At 59.1% G+C, this 26818-nt stretch overlaps 1 protein-coding gene across 2 annotated transcripts in view; it reads right to left on the reverse strand.

Moving 5' to 3' along the window:
• Nucleotides 1–26818, reverse strand: part of UNC5A (unc-5 netrin receptor A) — a 69086-nt gene that overhangs the window by 7447 nt on the left and 34821 nt on the right. The window contains exons 2-7 of one of the 2 annotated variants that reach the window (XM_033180082.1): nucleotides 8541–8762; nucleotides 2768–2911; nucleotides 2378–2481; nucleotides 2078–2258; nucleotides 1263–1430; nucleotides 507–671 (exon numbers count right to left, since the gene is read on the reverse strand). In XM_033180082.1, coding sequence (XP_033035973.1) covers nucleotides 507–671; nucleotides 1263–1430; nucleotides 2078–2258; nucleotides 2378–2481; nucleotides 2768–2911; nucleotides 8541–8762 — 984 coding nt within the window. The remainder of the gene's footprint in view (nucleotides 1–506; nucleotides 672–1262; nucleotides 1431–2077; nucleotides 2259–2377; nucleotides 2482–2767; nucleotides 2912–8540; nucleotides 8763–26818) is intronic. The other variant, XM_033180083.1, reaches the window with a different exon arrangement.

The following is a 26818-nucleotide window of genomic DNA, read 5'->3' on the forward strand; positions in this document are numbered from 1 at the left end:
TGGAGGAAGCTATATTGATTTTAGAAGAGTTTTGCATAAATGGAAGAAACGTCCATCAGAAAGGAATTGACACAGATAATTAGGTTTTTAATTGAAAGAATGGGGGAGGGTATGTTCTAGAGGAAAAAAAATCCAACAGAGATCTTTAATTGTTAGTTATGGCTTTGTAATTAACAGCCCTCACAAGCCCGGCGTCCCCACAGGACCTGTATGTGCACTTGGGGGACGAGGCAGATGTGAAGCTGTGGTGTTTGGGCGAGTGTGGGCAATGGGTACGCATAAGTCAAGGTTCAAATCTGTGCATGTCTCAGGAGGCAAGGGAGGTGGCAGGGCGCGCCTGGGCCCATGTGCAGTATGCTAAGGGTGAGGGGGATCCCAGAAGGCCCTGAGCCTGGAGAGGCTACAGCCTTTGGCAGGAGAAGAGCTCCCTCAGCCCCCACCTCCCCAGGGCTGGGCAGGGCCAATCCAGGCAAACAGAAGAGGACCTCAGGGCAGAGAGGACTCACTGTGTACACAGAGGTCAGTGGTACAGTTGCGGGTGTCCAGGTCGGCACCCTGGCACTCCTCCCCTCCGTTGCGGGGTGCTGGGTCAGAGCACTCACGGCTCCGCCAGTGGGTGCAGTCCAGCCCACAGGCCGACCACTTGCTCCACGGGCTCCAGCTGCCATCCACTAGACGAGAGACAGACAGGCAGAGAGGAGATGGTGCAGTCAGCCTGGGTGCCCGCCCCAGCAGTCGGCCAGTGTGGCCCCTCTGGGCATCCAGACCAGGCAGGGCAAGGCAGCCTGGATTTGGGGGCAAAGCCAGGGCCAGGCCCGCGATGCACGCCCTCTAGTGTCCAGCTGGCCTTGATGACGCATGCTAATGACAGGGAGGCGCGGATGACGCCGGGGCTGCTTGGCTCTCTCCACACCAGGGAGGCTGTCCTGGCCCTGGGGCAGCGAGGGCTCTCTTGTCACACGTTGACCCTTCTGAACCCAGGGACAAGTGGACTCTGCAGCCACGGGCTGAGCCCTAGACCCTGTCAGACTGTACCTCACACCCTGTGACTTACACCCTATGTTGAGCCCTGAGACTGGACACAGATCGAGCCCTGACTCCAACCATACACCGCACCCCGATCCCCGCCTCAGACTGAGCCTGGCCCTGTGTGGCAGGCGGGTGGGATGGAGCCATGGGGGGGCAGGTTGGTGGGCGCGATGGAGCCAGGGCACGGAGATGGCGTGGTGAGGAACGATGCGGGAGGCGGTGGCCGCTGGTACCTGGGCACAGGGTGGCGCAGGCTGTTTTCTGGACATTCTGCCCCTCACAGAAAGCGCCCCCGTTGAGAGGCGCCGGGTTGGTGCAGCTCCGGCTCCGTTTCTGCCAGCCGCGCCCACAGCTGGCGCTGCAGACGGACCACTCGGTCCACGTCGACCACCCACCGTTCACTGGCCGGACAGAGAAGGGCTGGGGTCAGGGAGCGGGGGCGTCCTCAGATACACTGGCCCAGGGGATGGGGCGTGAGGGCAGAGGGGCTGTGAGCTGGATACGGGTGGGCTGTGTCTGAGCTGGGAGAGAAGGCCTGGGGGAGGCCATGCTTGTGCCTGCTGGCCCCCGGGCCCTGCAGCACATGTGTCACAGTCTTCCCTTCTCCCAGGGGGCACTAGGGGTAGCCAGGCTGAACCGTGGCTCACGCGCTCCTGCAGCCCAGACCCCAGCCTCTCCTGGGGTGACTCCCACACCCTCCCTCTGCCGGCTCCTGGGGGTGCCCAGACTGTGCGTCTTCTGATTCCCACCTTGGAGACTCAGGAGTGGGGACAGTCTGTCACCTTTCCTAGATTCCCATCCTGTCCCTCATCTCCTTTTGCACAATGCCTGCTGCCCACAGAACCTCCAACCTGTCCCATACCTTTGCCCAGACATGCCGCTGGGTCCCCAGCAGTCACAGCGAGCCCTTTGCTTATCCTGCCTAGTCAGACACGATCTGGTTCACCTGGCCTTGGCCTCATGGCCTCTCCTCACCCCACCAGCCACATGTCACTGCCCAGGGGCACCGCAGTGCCTCTCCCTGTGACCGGGGAGCCTCGGGGCCCACCGTAGACGATGACGGCAGCGGAGGCGCTGCGGCGACGTGCCACAATGTTCTTGGCCACGCAGGTGTAGTTGGCCGTGTCAGCAAGGCGGGCCTGTCTCACCACCAGGCTGTGCTCCCGTGTGATGTATACATTGGGGTCCAGGGATGGGTCCACCAGGTCCTCGTTCCGGAGCCACTCCACCTAGGAGAGGGAGCCCTGCCATTTACTGCCAGCCCATGCTAGCCCTGCCTGGAGTGGCCCCTGCCAGAGTGACCAGGCAGGAGCCCAGGTCTAGAAGTGGGCACTAGAGGAGTCCTCACCTCGGCTGGAGGGATGCCCTCCGGTGGGCGGCAGGGCAGCACGATGCCCTGCTCCAGGGACACCTCCTTGGCCAGTGGCTCCTGCTCAAAGTTCTTGCGCAAATCTGGAAGAGGAATGAGGGTGTCCTCCTGCCTGAGGGCCTTGCACAGGCTCAGACTGGCTGGCTGCGTCCCTTGTCCTTCAGGGACCATGGCACATGGCAGAGGAAGTGCCAGGTGCACAGGGGGACATGAGGTGGCTAGGCCGTGTCCACAGGCACTTTCTCCACTCATCCAGGCAGGGCTGTGAGGTTTTCTGACCGGACCCCTTCTTCCAGGTAGCCTACTGTCCCCTCTCCTGGTGACACCCTCCCGCCATGCACCCTCCCCAGGGCCCCGCCCTAGACTCACAGGCTATGCGGATGTAGGCCTTCTGACTCTTGGTGGTGCCCGAGGAGCTCCACGCCACGCACTGGCACCAGTATTCCTCCAGCCCGAACACCTTTTCCACCTGCTGCCTTGAGACGTTAATGCGGACCTCCATGGTGGGCAGCCCTGGGGGAGGGAGGGGCAGGTAGCCAGAGCCCCAGGGCCACCCAGAGCCTCTGCATGTGGGTCTCCGTGCCACCCTCAGCCACTCTCGCTGCCTGGCAAGGGAGTGGACTTTGAAGGCAACCCTCAGCCTGGAGGAAACTCCGGGGGGCCCAAGAGTCCCTTGATTTCTATCTCCTGAAGGCCCCGGGCAGGCTGGGTAGACCTTCCATTCATTATACTTTGTTACCTGAGGCCTGACTCCTTGGAGTCACTTACAGAAATGTCCCTAAAGGGGGCTGCCGTAGAGCTTTGGGCCAGAGGGTCTGGCCTCCAAAGACTGCAGGCAGAAGGGGTGGGGCAGACAGGCTGAGCTCTGCATCTCTGGGGTAAAAGAGGTGAGGAAGGATCTGGCCCCCTCCCTCAGCGGCTAGCAGATAGATCCTGACATGTGATAATATAATAACAGTCATTAACAATATAATTGCAGTGATTATGTAGTATGATGCTAGCGCCCTGCGATGCGCTGGGACTTAGGGTTTCCCACGTGCGGGGATGGGGATGTTGTCTTAAGCCACTCCCTTGGACAGAAGCGCAGAGGGAAGTAACTTGCTGTGGGGACCCAGGACTGTCTGCATCCAAAGGGTAAGCTGGGGTGCCTATGCACTAGGGAGAAACTTGGGAAGCAGGTGAGAGGGCAGCCAGCAGAGGGGGAGCTGAGCTGGGGGTCCAGGACCTGCTCTGCCTAACTAGGGTGAGGTGGGGGGACTCCGCTCCAGGCTGGACTCAGCCCCCCGCCTTCTGCCATACCTGGACTGAGGCAGGCTCAGGACCCTCTAACAACTCAGGAGCGGGGGCAGCAACCCTCCTCCTGCCCCGTCTGTAGCCAAAACCAGCATCCCCAGCAGTGAGAAGCGGGGGCAGCAACCCTCCTCCTGCCCGTCTGTAGCCAAAACCAGCATCCCCAGCAGTGAGAAAAGACTGTTTGTTTCCAATTTCTCCTCCTCCTGACCCCAATTTCCCTCGGGTCACTGGCTTATCAGAAAGGGAGAGAGAGGCCAGCAGCCAATGTGTTTCCATTGTTAACAGCGAAATTCAATTAGGGCTGCATTGCGGGAAGAGTGGGCCGCCCAGCTGAGCCGCAGGCCGGGAGGCTGTTTCCCTCTTATTTCTCTAACATGTCTTTCTCTGATGCTTCCCAGACCCTCCTCAACAAGTCTCTGGGCTCTCACACTATGTGTCCAGATTTTTCCATCACTTTGTTCCTGTCGCTGGCCAGCTGTCATAGGAGATGGCAGGGCTGTCACCTCTGGAGAGATCATGGTAGCTGGGCTGCTTCCCTCCATTCCGGGCACCACCTGCCCCGTCCTCTAAGACACCCAATGTGGACACTCTCGGGGGTGGGGTGGGCAGGCTGAAAACGAGGGGGTGGCTCACAGGGTTCTCCTATAGGAGAGGGGCCTTGGGCACCAGCTGTCTTTCAAGATGACTGAGGGCATCTGATAAGAAGATTTGGGACCCGGCCCTCCACTCCCTTCTTCCTCTCTGCCTTGGGGGTTAGGGGTGGGAGACCTCCAGAACGTTCTGAACTGTGTACTTTTTCTCCCGTGGGTGGACAGGTCTGTTAATAGCTCCTTCATCCCCCATGGTGCTGTGGGGAGCCTGGCCCTCCTCAGAAGCCTCACCCACGGCCCAGGGGGCTCAGCTTGGGAGAACAGCACTAAATTGAAGCGCTCCCTTTTCCTTTCCCTTTGTCTTCCCTCCCCTTCTGTCCTGCCACCTCCTCTCCTGCCTCTCACTTGCATGAGTGAGGGCCAAGTGTGTCCTCAATGTGCCAGCTCCAGGCAGTGCCTTGGTGGGGGTGCCCTTCAGCCCCACAAGCTCCTGGAGGGCAGTGCCTGAGGCGGGGGCTGCAGACCCGGCCCTCCCCCACCTTTGATGCGAGGGGCTGTGCACTCCCCTCTTGCGGATCACCAGGCAGCCTGGTTCCTGGGAGCAGTGTCTGGGTACAGCTGTGTCTACACCTGTCCGGTAAGTGTGAGCAGGTGCCAGCCTTGGGGAGGGACCCCAGGCCTGCGGGCCTGGGCGGATGTGTGTGTGAACCTGGGCTGCCCAGGGTTTCTGGCTGGGGCTCTGAGGCCAAGCTGGCACTTCAGTTCTCACCTTCTCAGCAGTCTTCTTCTAAACAATCTAATAACCAATCAGTTTGTTTAACACAGAATAAATTATACTCCCAGACCAGACTCCAGTGCTTGGTTTTGCAAATTTCAGGCTTTTTTAGTGTCAGCAGGTTTGGGTTCTAGCACTTGAGGCCTTGGTCTCTGTCCCCTGGCCTTCTGGATAAAGACTGAGGGCAAACGAGAGGGAAGTAGGTGCTCTCCTGGGTGTCCACCCGGCCCCCCCCAGCCCCACACACGAATGAATGGGCTGCAGAGCTGGGTGGACCTCCAACCCCTGCCATACCTGTCTGACCACAGGATGTTTCTAGTTTGGGGATCTTTGGTCTGTGCTGCCGTGTGGTGCCACTGCTGTGGTATCTGTCTGTGGGTAAGGAAAGCCTTTCTCTTCACCTCAAAGCACTCGATGCTTTGGGTTGAGAAATCGATGAGATCAATGAACATTCAGAGGTTCTGGCCATGGGAGGCCTGAGGTCGGATGCTCGGGGCAGAAGAGGACCCTGGTGGTCACGGGTGGGACGTGTCCCAAGCTTTGCTTCTCCGCCCGGCAGGAAGAGAACAGGGCCCCAGGAGCCTGCCAGGGAGTGTGGGCCGGGGGCTCCCGGTGTGTGTGCTGGCCCGGGCCTGCGACTGCTCATTCAGACAAGGTCCTAGGTTCTGCCAATCCATGGATCTGAGCCCTCATGATGGCAAGGCTGTTTCAGACAGAGGGGTGTGCACGGGAGCCCGGAAGGGGGTGCTGGGAACAGCAGGGGGCTGGACTAGAGCTTCCAGGCTGCAGGAGAGCAGTTCTCGGGCTGTGCTTCCCTGGGGGACCTCCCACAGCAGTGGGAGAACTTACGCTGAAGGGACGCTGGGGAGAAAGGAAAGGCCCCGTGCTGGGTCTTGACTGGGCATGTGAGATCTCGAGGCTTCCCCCAACCAATCTGCAAGGGGCAGGATGGGGGCGGTCTCCTCATCCCCATTTTACAGATGAAGAAACTGAGCCCAGGGAGGGGAGGCACTTGCCTGCAGTTCTCCTGCAGACCCTCCCACCAAGACAAGGTGGGCCGTGCTGCTGGGCAGGGAGGCCTCTGGCACCACTGCTGGGGCCAGGAGAGGCTCTGGTCCTGGGAGGTGCTGGTGCCCAGAGTTCTGTTGGGCTACATTGGCCACCAACCCTCTCTATCTCCCTCCTGAGGGTAGGAGGCGGAACTGGATCACTGCCCCGAGAGCGTAACCCCTAGTACCTAACCCAAGGTGTGCCACAGAGCAGGTGTTCAGCGAACACCCAAAGACTGCAGGTGAGAAGCTGTAGTCAGGCCAGGGTGCTGAGATGACACTTGGGGGAGGGAGGCAGCCAGTGCTGACCCTTACGGAGGGGCGGGGTGTGACTGCTGCAGACGAGAAGGCCTGCTTGGAGCCCCAGCAGGGCTCTGGATGAGTAAGAACCAAGGCCTCAGTCTCAACTGTAAAATGATAAGCTGGTTCTGGGGCTAAATGGCGCTGCCTAAATCCAGGGCTCTTTAGCTCACATCAGATCACTGCCAGAGCTTCCAAACTGTTCTTCCTGGCCGGGGTCTTGCCCTCCTCCAGTCTCCCTGTGCCCAGCATGGTCTTCCTACAGTGCAAGTCTGACTGTAGCCCACTCAGGTGTCTCACACACACTCTGGTGTCTCAGCCACCAGGGGCCCCTTAGTGCAGTCTCCCAGGCACCGCTGCCTGTCCCGGGGCTCGCTCTCGCCCCATACCCGAGCCACTCGAGGCTGTTCTGCGCCTCTGTACCTTGCAGTCTACGGGCCTGGGTGATGCCCTTTCCAGGCGGTTTTGAGACCTGAGCTTGGATGTTCCTCCTGCTCTGGGAATCCTTCCTGGGCCATCTCTCTAGGCCCAAGGTCCCCAGCCTGTCCTTGGCATCAGTGTGAGTCCTGGGTGACACCTGCCTGTCCCAGCTGCACTGTGGCTTAAGCCTCATGGCAATGGCCTGTGTGTCCTACACGGGCTGTGACTCAACAGGGTATGTGTGCTATGTGTCTCAGGATGGCTGAGGCCTTGGTGGGAGGGGGCTCAGGACCACCCCCGAGATGTCCTTATGCGTGGGGTGCTCCACAAAGCACCAAGGGAGAGGAAACTGAAACAGGCTCTAATGAGTGAGGAGGAGGAGGAGGAGGAGGAGGAGGAAAGGTAGGAGAGGGGTGGGGGGGAGGAGGAGGGGGAGGAGGAGGAGGAGAAGGAGGAAGGGGAGGAGGAGAGAAAGGGAGGGAGAGGAGAAGGGGAGGGAGAAGGAGAGGGAGGGGGAAAAGGGGGAGGAGGGGGAGGAGGAGAGGCTGTTGTCCGCTCCTGCCTCTCCCTCTGCCAGTCCTCTCTGGGGGAGTCATGGAACCCAGACATGTGGGCTGTCTGCCCACGTCCACAGTGTCTGCTTAAGGCCAGGGCTGGAGGTGGGGAATGTTGTGTCTCATGGAAGAGGCGCTTCCTGGGTCTGCTCACTGCACCTAGAACCCCTCTCGCTGTGCCCCCAGCTGAGTCTGGCTCCCTCCGCTCAGTGTCTCGGGACCTGCCGCTCCCGTCAGTCCCCATCCCGGCCCCTGAATCACATATACCTCTGGCCATGCCGCTCTGCAGCTCGAGATCCCCTAAGACAGTGGCCTCACCTTGGTCCCCTGCACACCGTCACCCTCACTGCTGACCCCACCGGCACGCTCTGCCTCCAGGCTTCCCTGGGCTGTGTCCCCTGCCTGGGAGGCACTTCGCCTTCTTGGCTCCCTAACCAGTTTTTTTTTTTTTTTTTTGAGACGGAGTCTCGCTCTGTCGCCCAGGCTGGAGTGCAGTGGCCGGATCTCAGCTCACTGCAAGCTCCGCCTCCCGGTTCACGCCATTCTCCTGCCTCAGCCTCCGGAGTAGCTGGGACTACAGGCGCCCGCCACCGTGCCCGGCTAGTTTTTTGTATTTTTTTAGTAGAGACGGGGTTTCACCGTGTTAGCCAGGATGGTCTCGATCTCCTGACCTCGTGATACGCCCGTCTCGGCCTCCCAAAGTGCTGGGATTACAGGCTTGAGCCACCGCACCCGGCCCTCCCTAACCAGTTCTTAGGCCTCTCTCAGTTTACACATCACCTCCCCTGAGGGGCCTCTCCTCTCGCTGAGAGGTTACCCGCTCTCTGCCTCTCTGTGGGGGCTTGGGCTCCGCGGGTGGGGTGCTGTGTCCCCGGCACGGGAGTGGGTGCACACAGAGGCGTGAGTGAATGCCTGACTGATGGAATGAACCAACGCACAAGAAAACAATCCCTGAACCTGAGGTCTGGGAGCTCCTTGATCATCAGGGACCCACTCTCTCCCGCTCCTTCTCCCCAAACTGCTGAGGGGTGTTGCCTCCGGGGAAGGCCTCCGGGGTCCAAGGTGGGAAATCCTGCGGGCAGCTGCAGGCTCCTCTGGCCTGGCCGAGACTCGCCTCCCCCTGGATGGGCCCTGCCCGGGGAGGCCCCGGGCTCAGCTCACCGCTGCCCCCGTCCGTGCTGCGCTCAATCACATGGTCCACCTGGCGCACCCACTCCCCGTTGCACTTGAAGAAGATCTGCGTGGCGGGCATGGCCTTGCACACCAGCAGCACCGGCTTGTTCTTGACGATGTACACATCCTCGGGCTCCACCAGGAAGTGGGGAAGCAGGTCCGGGTTTGCACCAGGCACTGGATTGGCCACGGTGGCACTCTGCTGGGCACCTGTGGCAGGGTAGAGGAGGAAGGTGAGGTAGGGACCAGGCTGGGCAGGGCAGAGGCAGCGGCTCAGCAAATGATCCCACCATGGGTTGGGGCGGGTGGGAAGAGAGTAAGTCCAGGCTCTGCCATGTCCCAGCTGGGCAATCTCAGGCCAGTGAACATTCCCCACCTGGGCCTCCACGTCCTCCTCTGTAAAAGAGGGGAAGGAGCAGCCCAGGCCATCCTGAAGACCGTGGCGAGGTGAAATGAGACCCGGGCAGAGTCCCACCACCGAGGCGGCCTGGCGACCGCCTTCCTGGAAGTCCAGGGATCTGGCCAGGCAGGCCCCTGCCCGGGAGGTCCAGGGCAAGGCGGGCCAGGGTGGGAAGGTCCCTGGCCAGGCAGGTGGGCTGCCCGGGGCGGGGGAGGAGCAGCTCTGGCCAGTGGCCACCTCTGGGGCCCTGCTTCCTGGTTGGCCCCATCCCTGGTCCTGCACATTGTGGGTGCTCAGAAACAACACGTGGGGTGGGCACAGGCAAGGCGAGAGCCTGGAATCTGTCTGGAAATCTGAGGTACCCACCTCCTTCAAGGAGACCTGAATACATGGATTTCCTTCTAATTTTAACTGAAAACCGCAACCATCCCACAAGTCATTTGTTGCTAATTATACAGGTAATTGGCTCTGAGGCATTGGCAGAGGTAAAACCCCCAGAGTAGTCTGACCCCTGCTCAACCAGCAGGTCCCCTGAGAGGGTGAGGTGGGGGTCACCCTCGGATCCCACACCCCCCAGCTGCCCTTTGAACAGGCCCTCAGCCAGCCTGGCCTCCCCTGGGGCTGCAGTGATCCCCCCACCAATGCACACTCACAACTGCAGCCCCTGGGCCTAGAGGGAAACCCTGGGTTTCCAGACCATCTATTCTGCTCCTCTTAGTGGTGACCTTGGGGAGCGCGCAGCTTGCTGTCTGTGAAATGCAGATGACAGCTGCCTGTGGGGGAGGCCGCCGGCCCCTCACATGGTTGGCCTCTGGGCTCCTCCATTCTCCCCACAGGTGGTCCAAAACCCACCCAGGGCTTCAGCCCGGGAGGCCTGGGCCCACCCTACCCACCGAGGGGCACATATACCTGGCCCACTGCCCCTTTCGCTCCTGCTTGCACAGGGACCCTCTTCCCACAGTGGGAGTCCACCCTTCACCAGGACCCTGGTTTCATGGGGAGAGGTGTGTGCACCAGCTCCTGCAGGCGCCCTGGAGGGCAGGCTCGGACTGAGGGCTCAGGGGCCTCTGCAACTTTAGGCAGGTCCACCCCATCCTGAACCTGTTTCCTCATCTGCAAAATGGGGCGTGGTGCCCAATTCTTAAGGTTGTTGTGAGGATGAAATGAAACAGGCTTGAGGCACTCAGCACAGTGCTCAGGGAACGATGGCTGCTGTCGGTACCCTCACGATTCTACAAGTTCCACAGCAAAGTGCTGCACCCCCTCAGCTCGGTCATCCGCACAGCAATCTCATAGGGGTGAGAGCCAATAGGGAAACTGAGGCATGGAGCTGGCAGGTGCCTTAGAGATGGCAGAGGGAGGCTGGCTGAGCTGAGGGGCACAACAGCTGTGTCTTTGTGAACTCAGGGGCAGATGGGTGCGGAGGGCATTTGGGACATAGCCGGACAGTTTGTCAACTGCGGGGTCACTGGCCCTCCCTGGGCACCTGCCTCTCCTCTCACCCTCCAGCCTCCCTGACTGCCTCCTGCCCGCCTGCCAGACTCTGGCCTCTCCCCAGCTTGGCTTTCTTCCTTGTGTGCCCTCCCACCGGCCACCACCACCCGCATGCTCCTGCAGCTCTGTTATGGACACCAAGCCCTCATCATAAGCGAGTCACACCTGCAGTTCACACTTCGTGAAAATTAAGGTCACCAGACCCACCCCGCCCTGAACCACCTCTGCTGGGGTCTGTCGTAGGCTCAGGAAGTGGGGGAATGTAGGCGATGCTGGGGGGTGGGACCTAGACAACTTACAGACGGGAAACCTGAGGCCTGAGGGGCTCCCTTACCCCAGAGCCTCCAGCTCAGACACTACGCTCATCAACTGAACAGTCACCTGTGTGCTCGCCATGGTCACTTGGCAGCCACTGGCCAGCCCTGACCCAGGAGTGGGACCCAGCGGTGGCTCAGGGAGAGCAGGGCAGAGTTGGGCTCCCACATGGTCCTCCCACGGTCTGGAGAATGAATGGAAGGGGGTGGTCTTGGGAGGCTGGGGAGTGTGAACCCTGGAGTGGGGGTGTGGGGTGGGTGCTGCTGGCCCAAGGGTCGCTCTAGACATGGACCTAAGCAAGCCGCAGCCGAGCTCAGGGACAAGAGCCTAGGACCTAAGCAAGCCTAGGGCCTTGGGAGGACCCTAGGCCGTGCAGGGGACAGGCCAAGCTGGATGCCAGAGCAAGCCTTGCAGGTGTTGAGAAGCAGGCAGGTGTCACCAAGACCCCCCAGTGGCAGGTTCCGGGCCGGCCTGTGCCATGTCCCTTAACAGGCAGACAATGCGCTGGCCTGTGCCTGCCTCTTGGCAGGGGAGCTGGGCGGGCAGGGGTCCCTGGCTGGGCGTGTGGGGGCAGCGAGGGGGTGCACGGCCCTGCAGCCTCCCTATCGATCAGCACGCCAAGCACTGCTCGCGCCAGCCGCCCAGTGAACCTAGCACAATCCCTCATGTCTGCATTTAACTGCTAATGAAAAATAAATGTACTGTGACCAATAAGGGGCATAGCTCACTTCTCCAGGGCCTCCATCATGCCACTCTGGCCCCAGGGGGCATTTATCCGGTAGACCCAGGGGGCACCCTCCAGGCTGCAGCTATGTCCTCTAGCAAAGGCACTAGCAGCTATGCCCTCTAGCAAGGGCATGGGTGGGGTAAATTCGGGTGCTACTGGATGTCCTCTCGGGGCTACAGGAATCTTCCTGGGCAGTCAGGGCTAGCATTCCCTGCCTCTGCCCTCCGAGCTCACTGTGTGACTTCTATTCTTGCCATCAGTACCTGAGATCTGTCTGTCCCCACTGGGTGTCCCAGTCAGGGCTCTCACCTGAATGAAGGCACAGCCGAGGCTCTGGCCTCCCCCACTGCACATCCTAGGCTACTAGCGTGAGCTTTCTTTCCCTTTCCATGTACTTGTCCATCAAAGACAATGCCAGGCAGTGCGTGCTCAGTCCAAAGGACCTAGGATCCTTTCAACAGGGCCTGAGAGCTGACTAGTTTGCCGTAGTCCCCACCACTCCCTGTTGCCTCACCCTGGGTCTGTTTCTCCCATTTCCATTGTTCATCTAGCTCCCATGGGTGTTTCAGAATGGGGCCAAGTGCCTTTGACTGACATCACTGAGCCTCACGTTCTGGCCCCAGTTAGTGCTCTAGTCCTTCTCTGCAGAGACACCCATGGATCCCTCCGAGGCAGGAGTTTCCCACCTCCAGGTCTCTGCCTGAAACTCCCTTCCTTCCTTCTTGGCCAGTGCTTTCCTACCTTCTCTCCAGGGCTCAGCTCCAATGCCACCTCCTCTGGAAAGAGGGTTCCCCTACCTCAACTCTCCTGGGAAAGTACACAGGCCGTCTCACCCTCTCTGCATCTAGGGCCTGTCCTCGCTGGTGCTGGAGGTGTTGTCACAGGAGAAGGAGGCAGGTGGCCCAGGCTTTGTCCCCACCCCAGACTGTGCATCCTCGGTCCGTGCCATGCAGCACAAGGCTACTTAATGCGGGTGTTAGCAACTGGGGAGTCCGGGTGGAGCGCCTACCACTGCTGCCTCTGGGGCCACGGAGGGACAGGCGTGCGAGAACACTGCCAGGGCGGACACGCCTTGGTTGCAGTGGCTCGTGGGCCTGCAGGAGAGCAGGCAGGTACGGGCCCACCAGCTTCACAGGCCCTGCCACTTCCCAAACCCTACTCACCCCTAGTTTTCCAGAGGCTTCTTCCGCCATGTCAAAGCTTTCCCACTGGCACAGGGCGTGACCTGGCCCAGCTGCTTGGAATTAAGTTAGAAGACCTCATTCACAGACTAGCAGATTCCTGAGGGTACTTGATCCCCAGGAACTACAGGACTCGGTCAGACAGGGCTGGTTGGACAGCTCAAGCCCTTAAGTGGAACCCGATTCACAGTGAACCCCAGGGCCCGTTGGCTGGCCTTGCCTCTCTCAGGAGGGAACTGGCTGCCCATGTGAGCTGGAGCTGGTGCCCTGCTCGGCAAGGGTGGGAGCAGCAAACTGGACAACCCCCACACCCCACATCTTCTCAGGAATAGCAAGGGGGAGGGGCAAGGCGTGTGTGTGCGTGTGTGTGGCGCGCACGTGTGTGTGTGTGCGCGTGTGTGTGTAGGGAGGCTGGGGGCTAAGGGGGGGTGGCAGCTACAGAAAAAAAGGGAAGCAGATGAGGCCCCAGGGCCGGTGACAATGGGAGGCAAGAGACCCCTGGCCAAGGAGCCTCGGACGGAACTGAGCCTGGGATGGATGCCACCTTCTCCCATGACCTGAAACGTACTCATTCATTTGACAAATACTTATTGAACACCTGCTATGTGCCAGGAACTGTTCCGGGCACCGGGATCCAGTGCAAAGAAGACAACACAGCCCCCCTCTCCAAAGCTAGCTTTCAAGTCGGGGAAACAAAGCAAAAGAAAACCCAAGTGCTGCAGACACAGATGAGGTTACAGAGAAGGTGGAAGGGGCGGACTTTCAGAAAGGGGCGGGTGAGAGGGCTCTCGAGGGAGCGAGGGAGCGGGGCTCAGACAGGTGCCATCTGAGCAGCGCCCTGAACACCAAGGCCAGGCTGCAGAGTGTGCTTGGAAAAGGGAATGGGGGAGGCCTTAAGGCAGGAGGGCTTGTTTGAGGATAGCGGGGAGGCCAGTGTGGCCTGGGCAGAGGGAGTGAGGGCAAGATGCGTTCGGTCAGAGAGGAAGCAGAGGCTGGACCCCAGGGCCTTTAGGGTTGAGTCAGAAGTTGGGATTTCATTGCCAGGGCCATGGGAAGCCTTTGGGGGTCATGTGAGGGACGTGGTGCACTTCCCCTGTGTGAGGATTGGAAGGGGAGGGGTGGCACTGGGCAGAGGGGAGGTGGGGAGGCTGCTGTGGGCATCCAGTGGCGTGGACTGTGGTGGACCTGCTCCACCTGGTCCACCAGGGAAATGTCAGCAAAGTTGTTGCCTCCTCCTGGAGGCCTTTCTGGATCCACACTCTTTGTCACTCACCCAAGCACCCGCTCCATCCCCTGAGCCTCCATCTGGGTTAATGCCACTTCAGGACCAGGGTGAGTTTCTACCCCGCCTCCCTTGTTAGACCATAAACTCCCCAGAGGCAGGAGCCCAGGTCTGACCAGGATGCTGATGGAGCGTTTATGGCGTGACTGAATGACCACCGCTTTTTCCCACTAGAGTTTCAGATCTGCCCAGGGTGGCCCCTTCACTCCTGGTCTGTGGAGAGACCCAGAGAGAGGGCAGAGCAGCCCACAGGCGGAGTGGCGGCCAGGGAGAAGCCCTTCACTCCAGGCTGCTCCCAGCCACCCCCTGGCATGTGCTGCTCTTAGAGGCTGAGTCCTTTTCCTCACCTGCAGTCTGGGAGATAAGACTCGCCTGGAATCTGAGGCCCAAGTTGGGTGTGAAAGTGCTTTCAAATGTTGTATTTTTAAAAGCACCAGAAAATATGAGGTGTGATTAATCAAGCTATTAATGAACCTGTATATACTGAGCAAGGCCTCCATCCCTGGGGGCAGGGGAGGGGTGGAGCAGGGCGTCCCTCGGTCTCACTCAGCTGGGAGAGGTGGGTTCTACTTCCCCAGGGCGGCTGCCATTCCTTCCATCCTCCCAGCGGCCTGGTGGTGGGCGCCATCTGCCCCGCAGGCCACACAGTGTGGTTGAGGAACACAGCCAGGGGCCAGGGTGGCAGCCGCTTCCTCTACTTCCCTGAGAGCTGTTCTGGATGTGAAATGGGGTAGACGAGGAGGCTGGGGCACAGCAGCCAGCATTGCACCACTGAGCCCTGGATGCTGGTGCCCAGCAGGCCTTGGGGAGCCCCTGGGCAGCCTCCCCACAGAGGTTTGACCCCAGTAGGTCTACCAGGGCCTGGGGTCCCCGCTCTACAGGTGCTCGGATGTCCGGGCATGGGGAGTGCCACAGGGTGACGTGCCACTCGTGCCTCTGGCTGGCATTTGAGGCCCTGCTGGCCTTGCCTCTAGGAATCCCTCCACACCCGGCAGTGTCTTCACCATGTGCAATTCTCAGGGCTTCTGCATGTTCTGTCCCAGGTTCTGCCTCCCTCTCACTTTCTGGCTAACAGTGCCTGATTATCTTTAAAGAATGCCTTCCTCGGGCCGGGCGTGGTGGCTCAAGCCTGTAATCCCAGCACTTTGGGAGGCCGAGACGGGCGGATCACGAGGTCAGGAGATTGAGACCATCCTGGCTAACCCGGTGAAACCCCATTTCTACTAAAAAAAAAAAAAACAAAAAAAACCCAAAAACCTAGCCGGGCGAGGTGGCAGGCGCCTGTAGTCCCAGCTACTTGGGAGGCTGAGGCAGGAGAATGGCGTAAACCCGGGAGGCGGAGCTTGTAGTGAGCTGAGATCCGGCCACTGCACTCCAGCCTGGGCGGCAGAGCGAGACTCCGTCTCAAAAAAAAAGAAAAAAGAATGCCTTCCTCTCAACTCCTCCTACCATGCACACCACGTGGTCCAGGGACTGACCCCATCTCTGGCCCCACAGGTGGGCACACTCCCCCTCTCCCATCCCCACCAGTGGTTCCCAGAAGGACTTGCAGGGCGCCCCATCCAATAGACGGGATTCCAGCATCTTTGTTGGGCTTTTAGGAAGGGAGACCCTTTCCCTGTGCTGAGCTTGAGCCGTGGGCATGGAGCCCTGGAGTTGCCGGCGGCCCCAACAGGGAAGGGCCAGTCCTTCAGGCATTGTAGGCCCTGGTGAGGCCGAGGGGAAAGGCAAGCTATTCACAGGTCTGAAGCAAGAGCGTGAAGAGTGGAGACAACCAGTGCAAGGGAGAGGCCAGCTCCTCCTGCCAGCATCAGAGGCCTCAGGGTCCATGGGCCTGGAGGCAGGGCTAGCTCGGGATCCCCAGAGCATGAGCCAGTACATTCCTTTTTTTGGCTGAAGCCAGTTGGAGTCAGGATCTTTCTATCTCATTGGTCCACCTGCCCATCTGCTGTCTGCCTGGGTGACCACTATGCATCCTTCAAGGCCTGCTCAAACACTCCCTCCTCCAGGAAGCCTGCCCTAACCCCAGTCCGAGCTCCCACAGTCCCTGACTGAAGTCACCCTGTGCCTAGAATATCATATTGTCACCATTTCTGCGTGTGTCTTCCCATATACATTGTCAGGGCCTTGAGGGCAGGAGGCACCCATCCCCACAGCCTGGCCAAGCCTGACACACAGCCAGAGAGTTTTTGTGGGATGAATGTTGAACATCATTCCCAGCAATGGGACAAGAGCCCAGGAACGAAGGGCTAGAAGTGGAGGAGGGAAACTCAAATCTGGCTGGGAGCCAGCTCTGCTCACCTTCCAGTCAACCAGTGAACCCATCAGTTCAACAGGAAGGGAACCAGGTTCTTCAAATGCCAGCGCTGGACTCTGGGGAAGCAGAGGGGTCAGGGAGCCACTGGGCACAGTGGCAGGGGGCAGGGGGTGCAGGAGCCCAGTGTGGCTCAGGTGGGCTTGTAGACACGCAGGTGAGTGGGGCTGAGCACTCCCTGCCACCTGCATCCCTGTGGCCTGAGATGGCAGTATGAGTTTTTATTTTTTACATTTATTTATTTATTTATTTTTGAGACAGAGTCTCACTCTGTCGCCCAGGCTGGAGTGCAGTGGCGCTATCTTGGCTCATTGCAAGCTCCGCCTCCCGGGTTCACACCATTCTCCTGCCTCAGCCTCCTGAGTAGCTGGGACAACGGGCACCTGCCATCACGCCTGACTAATTTTTTGTATTTTTAGTAGAGACGGGGTTTCACCATGTTAGCCAGGATGGGTTCGATCTCCTGACCTCATGATCCGCCCACCTCAGCCTCCCAAAGTGTTGGGATTACAGGCGTGCGCCACCATGCCTGACTGAGTTTTTATTTTTTAAACATACACAATTCTGTGAAGAGGGAGCTTCACTAGGAGGCTCTGATAAGCAGGGACACATTCTGCACTTGCTGAGAGAGAGAGAGAGAGAGAGAGAGAGAGAGAGACAGCACCTCTGGTGAGGAGTGCAAGGTGGGAGTGGCAGGTCCCGTGATCTGGGTTCCAGTCTCTACCAGAGACTACAGATCTGGGTGGCACAGTAAGAGCCATGAGGGTCCAGGCAGCAACTCAGGTATGAACCTGCCTAGAGGTAACAATGGGGTGCCACCCAGCCAGCAGCAAGCTGGGGTGCACGCCCCTGAATTCTTTCAAAGTCAAAACGTAAAAAGCCTCTGTACAGCCTGCCAGCTGCTTCCCTGACCTTCTTGGACCCCACTGCAGCCGCCTCGTGCGAACTGCCTATTTCTAGAGCCTCGTGGTTCTCATTTGTGAAACGGGCAAATAGTGGATGAGGTGGGTCGGGAATGCAGTCCACCCCGGGACTTGCTTCTCTTCTTCCGCTTCCAGTCCCCTTGGTCCATCCCTCTGTCCATCCTCTGTCTCCCAGGCAGTCACCCCCAATAGCACAGGACTCCCTGGAGGGCAGGGACAGGTCTGTGCCCAGGGTCCCAGGGCCCATGCCCAGTGTGTGGTGAATGCACGAAGGTGGGGAGAGGGCAGTGTCTCCTGTCTAGGAGGGTGCTGGACGTGGAAGTGACCGGATAGGGGTGAAAGCCCCTCTCAGTGCTCCTCGAAAGGGAGGGCTGCTCCCCCAACCTACGCTCACACACAGGCATGCACGGTGCTCTGGTTTCCATAGTAACGTGTGCATGAAGGTGTCACTGAAGCAGCAGCCACCTCCCCGAGATCGGAGGAAAGTCACCCTCTTCCCCAGTGGGCTCCAGGGGCCTGGTCACAAGGACAGACACGGGCATCACGAGGAGGACATGCAGACAGGCTGAACCACAAAGAACAAAGTAAGGCAGGGTGGAGCCAGCACCGCTCCCAGATCAGAGGACGACTCTGCTGCTCAGGGGCACCCCTGGCCCCTTGCCCGCCAGCCACTGCAGACCAGGCATGTCCTCCACCCCGGCCACTGCTCACAGGCTCCTTCTTCCTGCCTCCGGTTGTACAGACAAGGAATGTGAGGCTCAGGCCTTGCCTAAGGTTGTACAACCCACCAAGGACTTGAGCCAAATGGCCGGGGCCAGGCGTGGGGCAGGGCTCCTGTATCTGTTCTCAAGCCCTCCGCACTCACCCCACCGTAGGGCCTTTGCACTTGCCTTGCCCGCACACACTGTCCCCGATCTTCCCACAGCTGCCTGCTCTAACCCCTCCCATCTCCGCTCTGGCAGTCACCATCACCCAGGACCTGGCCTGCGTGAAGGAGCTCTTCCTCCCCTTCCCCTTTCCCAGTCTGTTTTCCTCCTCACACCTGCCACCATCTGAAGTCACCTTGTTTGTGTACTTGGTTACTCTTCCCTAAAACATGTCACAACAGCAGAGATCACATCTGTCTTGCCACCCGTCCCGGCACAAGGCACGGGGCCTAGCACTGGGTAGGAGCTAAGCCAAGACGTCCCAAATGCAGAGTGAACAGGCTTGGGCCTTCCCACACTTAGTGTGACACTGTTGCCATTGCTAAGTTCCTGAACCCACTCGCAAAGGGAACTCAGAAACTCCCAGAGGGAGTGCTGTGATGGGGGGACGGGCTCCTGGGGCCCCACCCAGGGGCCCCTTCCTGCCGAGGGGCCTCGCCTCAGGCCACAGAAATAGTTAATAAAGCTGAGGTCTAAATAAGCATTTGATTAACAAACGATAAAATAGCTATTGTGTCCCTGAATTAAGCTGTAATTGTGGCTGATAATTGGCTGGTTAGAATTTAATAAGCTGCAATTAAATAGAATGGAATCCAGGGTAATTATGTGGTCACACGGCCCAGGGAAAACTGGGGAAGGAAGGTGCTTTCCTGCCTTGGGATCCTTGGCTGGCGCCTGTGCTTTGATAGCTGTAGTGTGTGTGTGTGTGTGTACACGCACGCGTGCACGTGTGTACATGTGTGCTTCTGTGTGTGGTGTGTGTGTGTGTTTCTGTGTGGTGTGTTTCTGTGTGGTGTGTTTCTGCGTGTGTGGTGTGTGTGAGTGTGTGTGAGCCTCCCTCACCTCTCACCTGGCAGAGGCAGGTGGCCGGCCCAGCTGCCTCAGAAGCATTAGGGGCACTAGGCAGGCTCTGAGCCCTGCCAAGGCCTGTGTCTGCCCCGGCTGAGGGAGACATAAAGATTCCTGGCACAGCTCCCCGAAAGGCAAGAGGCCAAGGGAGGGTGGCCGGCAGGGCACTGAGAACACGAGAGAGGCAGGTGGGTAGGGCCTTCTGTCTTTCTAATGAGGAAATGGGCTCAGAGAGGGGAAGGACTAGCTCAAGGACACACAGCAACCATGGCAGAGCCGGGGCAGATCGCCCGACTGCCCATGGACGGAGGTAACTCTAAGTGGCCAGGAGGCTGGAGGATGCCCCCACCCCCACCAGCTCTGAATGAAAACCCTCCCCATTTCCATCCGGGTTCTTCCCCAGGCACACCCACAGGCTGAGTAAGGATAGTGTACCTGTTCCACAGATGCCCAGGGTGGAAAGTCAGGAGCCGCCCCAACTAGGAGTGCCACTCTGCAGCCCCTCCCAAGAGCACATTCCCCTCCCTCACCGCCTCCTGCCGCCATGCTCCCCTCCCCTCTCCTGGGGCCACCTGAGAGGGTGCACAGAGCTGTCTCAGAGGCTGCAGCCCGTCATGGCCAGCCCCGCCCCCAGCCCAGTTGTGGCCCCGGTGTGGGGATGATGAACAGCGTTGCCTACGCCGTTTATGACCCCATCAGCATTTTTACAATGTTGCTGGCAATTAATTTAATTAAAGACCCTGTCCCAGATACGGCAGCATTTTATATCTCACTGGTTTAATGTGTGCCCAGCCACAGCTGGGGCTGGGGTGGTCCAGGAGTGGCAGCAGCTCAGGTTGTGCAAGGTGGGGACCAGAGCCCAGCGGCACTCGGGAGGTCACAGGGTCGCCTGCGCTTGGCTGGTGGGAGACGCCCACAACCACAGCCATCACAGCACCCACAGTCACAGCGATGACAACCACGGTGACCTTGACAGGATATTCTCATTTAACCCTCACAACAATTCTAAGAGGCAAGGAACTAATTTGAACTACCAATGAAGAAACTGAGGCACGGAGAGGCACAGTAAGTCGAGAGCGATGGATTCCTGCCCAGGCAGGCTGGCTACAGTTCCCTGGGCTCTCAACCAGGAGCATTCATCTGGCAATGTGTCCTGGCACCGTGCTAGGCACCGGCCAATGCGGCCCAAGAGGGACCCACATCCATGCTCCCATGGGGTGGCCCAGGGACCCCAACCCCACTGGGAAGTCCTGGGAGCACAGCCTCCAGAATCACGCCTGCTGCAGCCCGGTACATTAACATTCGTGGGCACATACACCACTGTCTACACCAGGATGGTGACCGCAGCCACAGGCCACCAGCCAATCTTCGATTCCCATTTTCAGCAGATGAGCCCGCTTGGACCCCTCCTCATACGATGGCCCACAGGAAAACCCAGTCACCCAGGGACTAACCCAGCTCCCACTCATGGGCCCCACCAGCCCCGGGCGACGGCAGAGGCCAGCACATGCAGCCGCTCCTCAAAGCTGCCAACGGTCCCCTGGGCTCCGCTCTCCTGAGGCCCCGCTTCTGTGGCCCCCACCAGCTCCTGCCCCGGGGCCCCCAGCCATGCTTCTCACCCACCCTCGCTGCCTGCGCCATCCTGACTCTCCCTCTGCGTCTCGCAGTCAGCAGGGGCCCCACTTCCCAGGGAGCCTCCCTCCTCTCCTGCCTCGTAGCCACCTAACTCATCCAGCCCCCACCCTTGGCCCCACCACCCAGAGTATGCCTTCCCTTGGCCACCTCCTAGCTCAGTGCTATCCTCAACCTCGCTATTTCTACAAAGAGAATCTGATCCCACACTTCAAACCCCTGCAATGGTTCCCAGTGGCCACAGGGAAAGGTGGCCCTCCTGACACCCCCACACAACTAACACAGCATCCCATCCCTGGTCACCAACTCATACCCTGCAGCTAGCTCAGCCAGGGGAATGTACTAAAGTTAGGGCTCGCACCCCGATTTCCTCCTAAACCTGCAGGGCACCCCGCCTACTACCAATGCACTCAGCCCTATTCATTCAAAATTAAAGATCTTGCCTCCTCTGGGCTGGTGTGGCGGGGATTGGAGGACATGGGGCTGCACGGCTTGTTCCTCAGCCTCCCAAGATCCTGCTGACACAGGGCTGGCTGTGCGGGCACCTGCCTCCGCTGTCAACCTGTGCACCCTCCAGTGCACGCAGCAGGTCGGAGCCAACTCTTCTCAGCAGTGTCCAGCTCAGGGGCTGGCAAGTCGGGGGCCAGTGATGGTGGTGGAGTTGAAATGTCTCCTCAACTTGCCACAAGCTCCAAGAGCAGACAGTAGGGTGTCATCTCTGTCCCTGCTGGCAACTGGCCCAGGGTATGTACTTGCTGGGGGCTGGGGCACAGCCCTCAGTCGGGCATCAGGAGGTTGAGTCCCCAGCCCCCACTCTGCCTCCATCTGGCCACGTGGCCTTGGGCAAGCCACGCCCTCTCTGGACCTCAGGAGAAGTCGGACTGAGTGAGAGGCGGCAAGTTCAGTGCCTTCAGGGGCTGGGTGGGGCCGGGAAAAGTGGACAGTGACGGTGTCCATCCAAGGGGGCAGGCCAGACAAGAGGTGCACTGTTGTTTTATTTTTTGAGACAGTTGCCCAGGCTGGAGAGCAATGATGTGATCTTGGCTCGCTGCAACCTCCACTTCCCGGGTTCAAGGAATTCTCCTGCCTCAGCCTCCCAAGTAGCTGGGATTATGGGCGCATGCCACAATGCCCAGATAATTTTTGTATTTTTAGTAGAGATGGGGTTTCGCCATGTTGGCCAGGCTGGTCTTGAACTCCTGACCTCCAGTGATCCACCTGCCTTGGCCTCCCAAAGTGCTGAGATTACAGGCGTGAGCCACTGCACCCTGCACCGATTTTTTTTTCTTTCAAGGGAAGCTGGAATCTATTTTTATGTGAAACCTCCCATTTAAAAATGTTGACAACTAATTTAAACACTTTAAACACTCTGCAAACAAGCCGGCAGGGCAAAGCCAGACTGGATAGTGTCCAAGGCCTCTTCCGACTTTACCAGTCGGGGTCACAGCAAGGCAAGGGAATCCCCGCTGCCCCACACTCCAGCCCTGTCCCTGCTGTGCCCTCCCAGTCTCTGCCCAACCCTTCCTGCTCTGGCCAGCACCCCATCATTCCTGGGAATCCTCCTCATCACAGCCCCCAAAAGAAGGCCCCTGGGCCTGGACAGAGGTGGAGGGGTCGGCTGTCCATTGCCCCAGGTATCTGGGCGGGTAGCAGGATGTACCTGTCAGCACCAGGTGTCCTCTCAGCTGAGGCCTGAGGGCACTGTCCCTTCCAGAGGCTGAGAGGGGAGCAGCTGCAATCCCGAGAAGGGCAGGACCCAGGCTGTGGCTGCCCGCCTTGTGTGCCCATTGTCTGAGCCCCAGCTCCTGCCCCGGGCGAGCCAGCTGAAGCCTCCTGCAGCCAGCAGCACAGACAGGTCTGGGCCGGGGACTCCAGAGAGGAGACCCCCGAGACACCCGCCTTCCTATTCCAATTTTGGGCGAGAAGGAGTCTGGGCCCCGCTGCGACCCTCCATCTGGGAATAGGGTGTCTGGCCGCTCCCATCACACCCCTGATGAGACAGTAATGAGCCCTCACCCCGTTTTAATTACCCACTGTCCAAATAATTACCAGCTTGTTTACTTCACTTAATGGCCGCCGTACTTTTTTCTCCTGATATTGATTTCATGTTTTCCTCGTTTGTTCATTATCTTTCCTGCCCCTTTAATGTGCTCTAAGGTCTTGGAGGAACATGGAGGAAAGAGACAGGGGTGGCCTCAGCGTCACTGTGCAGCCTCAGATAAGCCGCTGCCCTGTCTGGGCTGAGTCCCAGGGCCTCAGATCCCTGCACACGCACCCTCCTGTGCTTTGGGGTAGCAGGGGAGAGAGAAGCTGGGGTATCCCCTCCTCAAGGGTCTCTGAAGGATATCAGACCAGGCTGAGAGGCAGAGGGATCTGGGTGTAGGGAGGGGGTGGGTGGTGCTAATGCCAAAATGAGGCAGGGAGGGGTGCTCTAGGAAACCAGCCTGGAGGAGGCCGCAGTGTGGGGGCTGCTGGGCAGCTGATCAACAGGGGCCTGGAGGGGCTGCTGTGTGCCTCCTCTTCCTCTTTCCCCCAGGTCTGGTGTGGGAAGGCAGCAGGAGCCTCTGCCCTTAAGAAGCCCAGCCCCTCCCTGGGCCTGACCTCCATCCTGGGCCTTCGCCCCACCTGCCTGCTGTCACCATGGAAACGCAGGCGCTGCTGCCATGCCATCTGGGCTGTGGAAGGGCAGCCCATTTCTCTGGTTTTGGCGGGGGAGGGCAAAGGGGAAGAGGGACAAGGGGGGAGGGGAGGGCCAGGGCCTCTTTGGGTGAAGATTTAGAGTCTCTTGAAGGGGTCATTAGCTCTTAATAAATCACTAATAATTGCATGAATATTTAAATCTTAATAAAAAAATACCGAGGGCCCCGCGAGTCTCCCCTTGTGGGTATTTATGGCTATCGGGCTGGAATATATAAAAGTTGGGATCGGTCTGATTGAACTGCTGTTATCACCACAGCTAAATGGGTAATTGGGAGTGAGAGACGCTATCGGTGGATATAAATTACATACAGTAAACCAAGGGCATTAACTGAGGGTTTATTATCAATTATCTCTGCGCTTGTTCCCCTTAAAACGAACTTTAAGTATATTAATGAGAAAATTTACAGGTCTTAATGAATTGAGGGAAGTCAGAGGATGCTGAGGGCCCCCCACCTCGGCAGCCTGTTCCCAGGAGGGGTCCCCTTAGAAGGGAGGCCCTGGAGGGAGGGCGGGGTCAGCCAGCCGGGCCACATGTGTGTGCACAACGCCAAGCCTGGCTCTCCCATCAGCCCCTGAGGCCAGCCTTGTCTCTCTCCCAAACGCCCATCCCCGAGTCACGAGCTGGATGGGAATGGGGCATTTTCATTCAAGCATCCTTTCATCAGTGAAGACCACCAGGACCTGGCTTCAGCAGTTCGGCACGGAGAATCAGCAGGAGCCTGACTTCAACCAACGGGGGGCGAGGCAGACTTTCGTCTGCCCCCACGCGGGAGCGGGGCACCCATCGGAGCGGCACAAATGGAATGAGAGGGGGATGGGAGGGCAGCAAGGGGCTGTGCGGCTCTCTCCTAGGCTTGGCAGGGACGCTCCCTGTGGAAGCTCTGGGAGGGCAGAGCATGTGCACGGCTCTGCGTCCATCCTGCTCCCAAGCACGTCCGCCCCTGCTGAGATGCGCTCCAGCCGCTCAGAGCAGCCCACAGGCCGGCTGGCTTCAAGGTCGGCATGACCTCCTTCTGGGCCAATCCACCACCCAGCAGCCCCAGCTCCCTCTGGGCCTCCACGCCAGGACTGTGGCTGCTGTCCCTGCTGTCCTCAGCCTCTCCCACCACTGGCTGTGGGCCAGGTCCTGGGCAGCAGCTTAGATTCACGGGGCAGCGCGAAACCAGGCCTGGCCCCTCTCTGGAGCCTGCCCACTTGTGGGAGGCAGAGGGTGGTGAGATCATCCAAGTGGTAAGTCCAAGGTTACTGCCCAAAGTTAGAGTTCAGTCAGAGAAGGGCTGGTGGCATGAGCACATAACTGGGGGGCCCAATCTGGGGCATCCAGGAGGGCTTCCTGGAGGAGATGTCACCAAGCTGTATAAGATGCCTCAATAGGGGCCGGGCGCGGTGGCTCAAGCCTGTAATCCCAGCACTTTGGGAGGCCGAGACGGGCGGATCACGAGGTCAGGAGATCGAGACCATCCTGGCTAATACGGTGAAACCCTGTCTCTACTTAAAAAACAAAAAACTAGCTGGGCGACGAGGCGGGCGCCTATAGTCCCAGCTACTCGGGAGGCTGAGGCAGGAGAATGGCGTAAACCTGGGAGGCGGAGCTTGCAGTGAGCTGAGATCCGGCCACTGCACTCCAGCCTGGGTGGCAGAGCAAGACTCCGTCTCAAACAAAAACAAAAACAAAAACAAACAAACAACAACAAAAAAAGATGCCTCAATAGTCCAGGAGTCTCCAAGGATGCTCACCTGTCCCCCATCATGGACAAGAAAGCCATTCATTAAACTCATTTGCTTTCTTGTCCCTGCTGGTCTGGGTCTCTTTTCTCTTTTCCCTTCCCTACTCAGTTCCCCTGACCCGCCTTAATCCCATTCCTGGCTCCACCTCCTACAGTCTGGCTTCCACCTCCGCCTAGCCATTTGCCAAAAGACCCCTCTGTCTCTGGTTCCAATGCTCCTTTTGGCCCGGCCTCCAGGGCTCCTCCCTCCTTTGTGCTCTGTTCTGCTCTCCCCTCTCTCCTGCAGAATGCCAGGCTCCAGCGAGGACCTCAGGGCAGAAATTGCCTCCATCCTCATCAGGACCTCCAGGCTCACCACAGCAGAACATTTCGCCTCAGCCATCCTGTGTGGCTACCACAAATGACCAGCTCCCTGTGCAAATAGCTTGGTCACCAACGTGGCCAGAAACCTGCTGAATGTGACCCTTCTACCTCCTTTTCTCCTGTCACTTCAGATGCCACGGCCACTGTCCCTTTCACAATGCAGCACCCAGCCCTTGGTTGGTTCTCCCAGCGCTCTGAGCTCAGTCCTGCTTCAGGGTCTTTGCATCTGCTGTTCCCTCTGCTCAGAATGCTATTCTCACTGACGCCACAGTGCACTCCGCATCACCTGGATTCAGCTCGTGGCACCTCCCCAAGGAGGCCCTCTCTGTCTCCCCATCTAAATAGTGCCTTGTTGCACTGTAGTGCCTAGTGACCCTGGTGGGTGCCCTGCTGGACATGTCTCTTTGTTGTCTGTCTGCATGGAACTAGAGAGGAAGCTCCAGGAGCAGAGGGGCCGTCGGTCTCATCCACCTGGACCAGGGCCTGGCTCACTGCAGTACAGATTTCGGAACGGGGGAATGCAGACATTTCTGGAAAGCCTACTCTGTGCCAGGCCCCAAGCCCTGGGCTGCAGAGGGTCTGTGGGACACTCACTGTCCAACAGGGGAAGCCAGCAAGCACAGGTGCAGTGCATACGCCCTGCCTCAGGGCCTCGGGGAACAGGCGGGGGCCGAGAAGAGGTGGTAGGGAAGGACATTCCAGGCCGATGAACAGCATACGCAAAGCATATGAGGCAGGACCTATCTGGTGGCAGCATGGGCTGGATTAGACAGGCTTGGATCCGGGCCAGGACACTGAGCGTGGGGAAGCAGGGGCGGCAAAAGACTTGAGCAGAGACGAGGGGATCAGAGAGTTCTGGAGCGAGGGCTCTGTCGTGGGGGTGGTGGTGGCTATCGTCACAGGAGGACAGGGAGCTGCCTGACCTGGAACGGGCTGCTGGAGACGGGGAACGGCCGTGAAAAACATCCCCGGGGCAGGGCATGAAGGGTGCCCTGACTCTCCTGGCAGGGAGGGAGGCGGGGCGGGAGCAGAAGACGCCTCTGTCATTTCCTGCCTGGTTGTTGCGTGAGTAGATGGCGGTGCAGCCAGGCAGAAATAACTGGAGAAACCTTGGCCTACTGCTCATTCTCAGGGGAGGCCAAGACCACTGCTCTCTGATAAGGTGGGGCTCTTCCGGCAAGCTGCGAGCCACCAACCCACCCTGCTGCAGACCCGAGTGTGGAACTGCTGCTGTCTGTTGCAAGCACTGGGCAGGGTCTGTGGCTGGCACCGAAGACCGACTTCCACGATCCACTGCAGGCAGCGGTGGAGGGTGGAGAGGGGTCTCGGGGTGAGTGGTTGGGCCACAGCCCCGCTGATTTAAAGACTAGGAAGTTACACAGAAACACTGGTTTCCCACCTCCTGTTGAAGAATCAGAAGCCAGGGTCGCACC

This window comes from Trachypithecus francoisi, unplaced genomic scaffold (genome assembly GCF_009764315.1).
Source record: "Trachypithecus francoisi isolate TF-2019V2 unplaced genomic scaffold, Tfra_2.0 Lachesis_group2, whole genome shotgun sequence".
NCBI lineage: Eukaryota > Metazoa > Chordata > Mammalia > Primates > Cercopithecidae > Trachypithecus > Trachypithecus francoisi.